This window comes from Tinamus guttatus, unplaced genomic scaffold (genome assembly GCF_059628265.1).
Source record: "Tinamus guttatus ecotype Peru unplaced genomic scaffold, ASM5962826v1 Tinamus_guttatus_pri_ptg000311l, whole genome shotgun sequence".
Taxonomy (NCBI): Eukaryota; Metazoa; Chordata; class Aves; order Tinamiformes; family Tinamidae; genus Tinamus; species Tinamus guttatus.
In genome coordinates, this window is record NW_028288845.1 from 1,979,614 (window position 1) to 1,988,184 (window position 8,571).

The following is an 8,571-nucleotide window of genomic DNA, read 5'->3' on the forward strand; positions in this document are numbered from 1 at the left end:
CCCAAAGGCAGGTAAGAAGCACATTCACATCTTCTCATACGTGGAAGAGCCTAAGCAGGAGAGAAAACGATGACACCCCATTGCTCTCTCCGCTCTCTAGCTATTGCCTCAGGTTCTTCCTTATCTGTTTTCCAGCATGCTTTAGCCACTACAGCAAAGTTGTCTTCAAACTACAGCCTGCAAGTGCACCTATCAAAGAAGCCAAGCAGCAGGCTACAGCTCGACACAAAAAAATACCCAATCCTGTGAAGCAGATGGAAGAAAAACATCAAAAAACAAAAAGCATGCAAGTCAGTATTGAAACTGCTGTACTGCTAGGACAGGGGCAGCTGTTAGTAAAAAGCCACACACAGCAAGGAAAGAAATGGAATTTGAGAGTGCAGAAGAATGCCAAGGATGCAAAAGGATTTTTTTAATTATTATTAAACTTGGAAGTTAGGTGATTATTTCAACCAGTATCTTCAATCTTTGGTGAAATATATAACTTGAAAGAGGTTAAAACTACTCAAGACTGTAATGCCTGAGCAGCTCTGGAGGGTTTGGGGGTGGGAACAGGGCAAGGGAGTCGGGGAAAGAAGAAGAGCTAGTTTGCAGCAAAGCAGCAGAGTTATTTTGCTCATTAAGAGTTGAATGAGAAACCTTTTAGGTCTTTGTCTTGCAATCTGGAAGAAAAATGCCATCCAGAATGGACAAAACAAGAGTTACCTGAATCGTTTTGGCCTTTAGGGGGCAGGAAGGCTTTCCTGCTGTGGGGAGCAAAGCAGGTGTGGCCCCTCTGCCTCTCTGAGGTTAAAAGCAGAAATTTACAGTCTCCAAAGAAACGAAGAGCAAAGGAAGTGTATTTAAAAAAAATACACCACCTTCCCTGTTCCTTATTTTGATACCTGCAGCTTCACCTCTCCCTCCCATGTGTCCAGATGTTCTCTGCTCTCTGCTATACCCACAGACATACCAACTTGCTTTTGCCTTTCTCCATCATACTGCTCAGACACCTACAGAAGAGCAACAGAAGCCGCCTCCGTGGTTTCAGCTGCCGCTGCAACCGCCTGCCCTGCCAGCGGGAGCAGCCGAAGCGGCGCGGAGCGCGCCAGCCCGCAGGCAGGGCGGCAGCAGAGCCACGCGGAGCGCGGCGGGGCGCAGCGCGCGGGGCTGGCGGGCAAGCGGCCCAGCGTTAGGTGCTCACTGCTTTGCCACGCAGGCTAGTCGCAGGTCTACAAACCACTCACCTCTAGGCAGATTTTCTCAAGAATAGCATAAGGCATATCCTACCCTGGGCCAACTGCCCTGCCAGGCTTGAGTTCCATCTCCAAAGTGAAAAGGGAAAAAAAAAAAACACTATAAAATGGTTTAACATGGAGAGAAAAAGAGACAGAAAAAGCTTACTTTTTTGTTAATACTCTCAACAATGGATGAGCTAGTTGGGCTGAATCTTGTGCAGAAAGTTTTCAGCTGATGACACGATGGCTGGATTAGGGTTAATAGGTGGAAAATGGTTCATGTGTGGGAAAACTACAAGCAATTAACACAGCCTTAAAATGGAAACAGTGAGGGAACAACCGCAGCTACAAACTCTCCCTATGATTTTAAATTGGCTCCCTTCCTCTGCCTTCTAGGAGAAGTTATACCTGCTAGCTCACTCCTCATTTGGGGAAGTAAGAAGAACGAACTTCAGATAGCAGTTGTCCTGTTAGACACCACCTTTCACAACACTACTCTGAAAGCCATCTGCATAATACTTTCCAGCATGCTCTAGCGGGGATTTATGTCCTCGTCCTGCACACACTAGCATAATCCCAGGGGGCTCCTACCACCATGACGGATAACATAAAAGCTATGGCCAAGTTTAAGTTGTCTACAGCAAAAGTAAACTCTGCTTTTCGAAAAACCTTGCGAGCAAATGGTCACAACACTGCTCTGCTACAGACCTGCAATCTTACTCTTGCACATGTTTATTGGGGTCCCAGTGCCTTCTCTTTCACCCTTGGCCACCAAATCTTAGCAGAGACCAAGAAAGTGATACTCCCACCAATGAGTTATAACACAACATGCTGAATCCTCCAGGGAAAATCTCCTCCCTAAAAGTTCAGAATAATAATTCTGCCTCAGGCAGATATGAATTCATAGGGTAATGGCAGGCATCACCAAGAGAGTCTAGACAGCCTCTTGACATCCCAGAACAGAGCCGGGGTGTGGTGGCTTAAGCCTGCTCACAAATACTGTGGCAGGCTGCACACTCCCGTCAGAAGCTCACAAAAACAGTCATTTCCTACTAGGCACCATTTGAAACAGAGCAGCTCTACCCAGGCTGATCCTGAACCTCACCTTGAACTTTGGAATTAATCTAATAGACTAGCACCTAAATTGCACTTCTCTAACATGCGAGAGCAGCATGCGCTAAGTAGTGAATATGGAAAGATTGTCTCGCTTTTGTCCAGGTCATAAAAATGGAAAACAGAACATATGATTCCAGGGTTCCTAGCGAGACTCCCTCAGTGCTCATACCCCAAGTGAACAAGCAACACAAAGCATAACCTTGTTAGACTCCCAGTGAAATAAAGCAGTCTGAGATTCATCCTCAAGTTCAGCGCTGTATACATGCATTATAGTAACTACTTACACTATTACAATTGCTGCTGTTCAAGTACGTAAAAAGCTCCTAAAAATCAAGAGTGTCACAACAAAACTCACAAGGTAGCTACCTACTAGTACTTGTGCTGGGGATGCAAAAGGATTTTTGTTGTTAAATTTGTAAATTAAGGTGATTATTTGAACCAGTACCTTCAATCTTTGCTGAAATGTGTAACTTGAAAAAGGTTAAAAATACTCAAGGCAGGAAGGCCTGAGAGCTCTGGGGAGGTCTGGAGGTGGGGTCAGAGCAGGGAAATACTTGTCTATGGCAAAACCTTCTTCAGTCTTTTATAAAAAGACTTGTACGTGTGCACACTGCACTTCACAAGTTTGGAAATACAATATATTTAGTATGTGCTGCATTAAATTTCTACGTAGCAGAAACATTACATTGTTGAAAACAATGTTCCTACTCATCTTATGTCTGTAATCTGAAAGCAACCGTCTGGCAGAGGTTTTTCTTATTTTTCCATAAAAATCTTAATTTCTTAAAAAGCCATGGTGTATACCATTTCTTATGGAATTGGCAATGCAGTTGGGAGCAAAGAACAACCATATTTAGTATCAGTATAAATAGGAGTTTTAATATTTTGAAGACTTTAAAGCCTATTTCAAATTAAAAGTACTTTCTGAGCAAGAGTAGATTAATACCCACGACAGCCGTGTAAGGTAGATGATATTAGAAGCCTTTTACACATGGGAAAACCAGAGCTGGAATGGTTAGCTGCCTTACCCTTGGCCACAGGAGTCACGAAACCAGGATTAAGATGGGAGTTTCCAATTTCCAGCTCTATGCTACAAGCTAATTCACTCATATTTTTACATGCGCTTTTAAGAGTACACATAATTCCAAGCATTAAACAGATGAGGTAACACAGTAACCACAAAACTGTATCTGTCTCAACAAGAACATTCAAGTGCATTTTGTAAACAATCTCCACACACCACCGTACGGAGGCGGCACCAACACCAGCTCGCACCTTCCAAGCACCTTCAGTTCAAGGATGCTGCACTGGGCCAGAGTCTTGCTGCTACGACAGACGGCAAATATTAAGGTCACTAGGAACTCCAGAATTAAGCTAGTGGGTCACGGCCAAGGGGTGAGGGAGGTGCAGCACTTTCCCAAGGTTCATCCGCTGCGAGCCCTTCACACCTTGCTACAACGTGAAAAATGGAGACCACGAGCAGGGAATTCGCGAGGCGAAAGCTACCCCCGGAGCCCTGCCCGGGCACCTCCTTCCGCCAGGAGCCGCGTGGAAGCGCCGAGCCCGGCCGCTCGCATCCCGCCTGCGCCCCTCTCCTCCCTGCTCACCTGCGCCCGCGGCTCCTACACGTCGCGCCGCTGCTGGAAGCTGATGCTGGCGTAGGCGCTCAGGTCGTCGCTGGAGCGGCTGCCGCCGCGGGGCTGGCTGGCGGGGGCCGCCGGCGGCGCTTTGCCCCCCGGCGGCGCGGCGCCCTCCGCGGGCGCGTGCAGGTGGCGGCGGTGGCCGCCGCTGCTAAAATCCTTCACGAGGTCCAGGTCGATGTAGTTGAGGCCGTTCTCGAGGGCGGGCGCGGGGTCGCGGCGGGCGGCGGGCTCGGCGCCGGGCCGCAGCCACACGTTCTCGAAGGAGGCCGAGCTGTGGCGCTTCACCTCCTCGGCGCCCCCCGCGCCGCCGCCGCCGCCGGGGAAGGGCGCGCCCGCTCCTCCCGCCGCGCCGCGGGCCGCGCTCGGCGTGGACGAGAAGGTCTCGGAGCTGTGGCGGCGGCGGCCGCCCTGCGGGTCGGCGCGGATCACCTTGGCGCTCTGGTTGCGGCCGGGGCTGAGGCTGACGCGGGTGAAGGCGCTGCTCGCGCCGGCGCCCCCGAGCAGCGAGGCGGAGCGCGGCGGCGCCGCGGCCAGCTCGGCCCGCGGCACCTCCGGCGACAGCGGCGCGGCCGCCGGCGGCTTCTCGGCGCCGGCGCGGCCCGCCCGCACCTCGGCGTAGCCGAGCAGCAGGGCCGGCGAGGAGGGCGGCGGGCTGCCCGCGCAGTCCGGGCACGGCCCCCCGGCGCCCCCCGCCAGCTGCATGGCCACGTAGTCCCGGCCGCCGGGGGCCGCGCCTCGGCCGGGCCGCGCCGCGGGGGCCATCCGCGCGGCAGCAGCGCAGGGCGCCCGCGGCGGCCCCAGCTCCATGTTCATGTACTCCTCGGCGCCCTCCGGCAGGCCCAGGGCGGCGGCGAAGGGCGGCTTGTCGCCCGCCACGAACTCGATGTTCACGTACTCGCCGGGGCTCTTGGGCTCGGGGGGCAGGAGCAGCGGCGGCTGCTCGCGGGCCCGCGGCAACGTGCTGGCCTTGGGGCCGCCCAGGGACAGGCGCGTGGGCCGCGCCAGCCGGCTGCGGGTCTGCACGGCTGTGTCCACCTTGCGCGGTGGCTGCGCGCAGCCCTCGTGGCCGCCGCCGCCCAGGCTGTCGCTGCTGGTGGACGAGGACGAGTCCTCGGTGGCGTAGAGCAGGCGGCTGGAGCCAAGGGCAACGCAGGGCTGGGGGCTGCCGTCATCGCCTGCCGCTGCCCCGCCGCCTCGCCGCTGCACGTGCTTGAAGGAGCGCGGCAGGGAGAAGTAGGAGTAGATGAGCTTGTGGTGGGGAGCAGTGGCAACAGCAGCCTCCTCCGCGCCGGGCTGCCCAGCGCCCCCAAAGTAACAGTCTGGTGGGGTGCTCGTGGTGGAGCCGCTGGCTGGGGACATGTTGATGTAGTCACTGCCGCCACAGGGGAGCTTCCCTTCATTGCTCTCCACCGAAAGCTTTGGGTGGTGGCCGGCCCCATTAGTCCAGATCTTGCCGTAGCCTGCTGGGCCACCATCAGGTGAGTAGCTGCCACTGGGGGACATCATCATGTAGCCATTGGAGTCCACCATGGGTGGCGGGTGGCGGCCCCCCCTGCCGGGGTTGATGATCTGCTGCGGGGCTGACACGCTCTTGGGGCTCATGGGCATATAGTCACCGCCCTTCGGGGGTCCGCCACCGCTGGGCACGGGGGCGACGCCTGGAGACATTGGCATGTAGCCGTCATCCGTGTGTGGAGCAGAGTTGGTCCGATGGTGGCCACTATCCAGGTGGTGCATTTCCAAACACTCCTCGGGGTAGGAATGAGTGGGCACAAAGGCTGAGTGCCGGTAGGAGGACAGGCGGCTGCCACAAGGGTAGGAAGGCAGCATCTCCGTGTACTCCTCAATGGAGGCCACTGAGGACTGCGAGGGTGTCTTCTGGTGGGAGATGGTGGGCGAAGTGCCTGCCGAGTGAGTCCGTTTCCTGAATGCCTTCTCCAAGTCAGCAGCCTCCTCACCACCGCCTCGAGGACAGCAAGGGGTACCAGCATAGCGGGGCTGCTGCTGTGGGTGGCAGGTGCGTGGGATGAAGTGGCCATTGGGGGCTGCCAGGCTGCAGCAGGATGAGGTGGCCTTTCCTCCCATGCAGATGTAGTTGAGCTCTTCGTCACCCCGAGCTGGTGGCGTGTGCCCCAATGAATCTGGGGTCACACTACGAAAAGAGCTGCGAAAGTCACACGGGCTAGAGCCATACTCATCAGAAGAAATAAATCCACCGTCGCTTGGGGAGCCAGAAACCGAAGCACTAGACCTGCGTGGAAAGAGGCAGTCCGAGGTGGAGCCATGGCCACTAGTGCTGCTGGATGACAGGCTGACTGGGCTGGTGGCCGAAGGAGAGCAGCGTGAGGAAGGCATTGGGATGGACCGGCTGTGGTTGAGCGGAGGATGGAGCCTGGAGTTGCCACGGTGTCGATGTGAATGGGTCCGGTTGGCACTGGGACTAACTGGACTGCCATCCACAGAGGCAGGTCTTGACATAGTGCCTTCCCCATCGCTTGATGCTCTTACCCGGAAAGAGCTGGGCTTGCCACCAGTTCCTCCTCCACCACCACCAGCAGGAGAGGTGGCAGTGACACTCTCAGTCCTGGACCGGCGACTGAGCCCCACTTGGCTGGGTGGAGGGTTGTTGATATGGTGTCTGCTACGAAGAGGCACGGAGATGGGGTTGGAACAGTTTGAAGAAGACTGGCTCTTGCTCCGAGGCCGAAATTCCTCACTCATGGCTCGCATGGCCTCCAGGATGGTTTCATGCATGTTCTGTGCCACCACCGAGTCGTCCACCTGCATCCAGAACTCGCCGGGCCCAGTCACAGCTGAGCGTCCCACCTCAATGAAGAAGAAGTTCTCAGAGTGACCACAGCGGCGGATATTGAGCAGCTGCAGTACCACAGCAGCCGCATCTGAATTCAGCTTCACAAAGCTGATGGTCTTGTTAGTCAGGCACAGGCGGTAGATGCCAATCAGGTTCTTTGTCTGGCCTAGACCCTTAGGCTTCAGAATTACTTGCCAAACTTCCTTAAAAGCCGGGCCAGGGGCTACCTCTCCATAGTTGTCCTCACCTGCTTCCCCCAGTCCCACATTGCTGCCCCCAAAGGTGACGTCACTGTGGTGGTGGTGATGATGGTGATGGAGGTGGTGGTGGCCCTTGGCCCTGTTGTGCAGCTGCAGCAGCGCTTGGTACCAGCTCTCCTGCTCTGGCTCGCTGTCAGCTGCAATGGCAAAGTGCTCGTCCTTGGTGTAGAGGGCCACCAGGTGCTTGTTCTTGGAGTCAGCTCTTTTGTTGATGTTGAAGCAGCTTTCTAATGGGATGGAGCGCTTGGGGGCCCCGGACTTGTGTCTCCATTTCTTCTCATTCTCGTAATACTCCAGCCGGGCGGGTCCCGACTCGCTGGCTGCCCTCAGCACGAAGAAGCGTTTATGCATGCTCTTGGGTTTGCGCAAGTAACCCACCTTCCTGACATCCGAGAAGAAGCCCTCGTTATTATCCGTGGGGCTCGCCATGGTAGAGGGAGAGGCGGTGTTACTGCTACTGCAGCTAGCAGTCCACAAGACCCCCAAACAGCCAAGAGAGCCAGAAAAGGCAGCCGCCTAAAATAAAATTCATGCAACAACAATTAAAAAAAAAAAAAAAGAAGCAAAATAGCTCAGGATCCCCTTTCGAAAACGGGACGGGGGAGGGACAGAAGCAGGGTGAGAGCAGCTGTTCAGTGGCAGGGGCAGCTTCCAGCACCAAATCAGAGTTTGTGTTGCTGTTTATGCCCAAATCGCCCTTAGATGGGTAAGCGCGTCCTTAAAAAGTCCGGTCCCAATCAGTCCAGACGAAAGTCTCGTCCCAGGAGCCACCGCCGGGAAAGGGAACCGCATCTTCCACGCGTGCGGGCCGGGAGCCTCCGCGGGCGGCGGGAGCGGGCAGGGGCCCCTCGCCGCTGCCCAGCACCCCTTCCCTTCTCAAGTTTGCCTCCGCGAGCAGCGATTTCTGTTGCAGATTAAATATCCTCTGGGGGGCGGAGATTGTTTTGCAAAGTCCGGGGTTTGCACCCAAAAATACACGCTTATTTCAACCCCCTCCCTCCAAAAGAAAAAAAAAAAAAAAGACCGCCGAGCCCCCCAACAAAACGCCCCTTCCCAAATATCAGCGCCGAGGCTGCTGCGGCTTCTCCCGCCGGTGCGTGCGGAGGAGGCAGGCGACCCCATTCAGTCCCATCTCGTTAGGCGCAGAAAGTGCCATTTCCACGCAGGGCGCGAGCAGCGGCGGCAGGCGGGGGAGCAGCCCGGGCGCAGCACGAACATCCTCTCTCTTCCTCCTCCTCCTCATTCCAGGCGGCAGCGCCTCAGCGGCCGGCGGCGGGGCCCCCTCCCGCGCCCCGGGCTGCCGGAGCGGCGGGCAGCGCCGCGGCGGCTCCCTCCGCGGCGGCTCCTTCGCGCACTTCGCCGGAGCCCCGCGCCGAAACGGGCGGCGGGGGCCGCGCTCGCCGCTCCAGCGCCCTCCCGCCGCCGCGGCTCGGGCTCGCTCCAAGGAGAACAACACGTGACGGCGCCAGTGCGTGGACCATCCCCGGAGCCGCCGCCGGGCTCCCGGCCAGCCCAGCGCCGCG

General features: G+C 56.3%; 1 protein-coding gene across 1 annotated transcript in view; it reads right to left on the minus strand.

Moving 5' to 3' along the window:
- Positions 1-8,222, minus strand: part of IRS1 (insulin receptor substrate 1) — a 49,231-nt gene extending 41,009 nt beyond the window's left edge. The window contains exon 1 of the mRNA XM_088528499.1: positions 3,941-8,222. Within this exon, the coding sequence (XP_088384625.1) occupies positions 3,956-7,477 (3,522 nt within the window). The 5' untranslated portion in view covers positions 7,478-8,222 and the 3' untranslated portion in view covers positions 3,941-3,955. The remainder of the gene's footprint in view (positions 1-3,940) is intronic.
- Between the last annotated feature and the right edge of the window lie 349 nt (positions 8,223-8,571).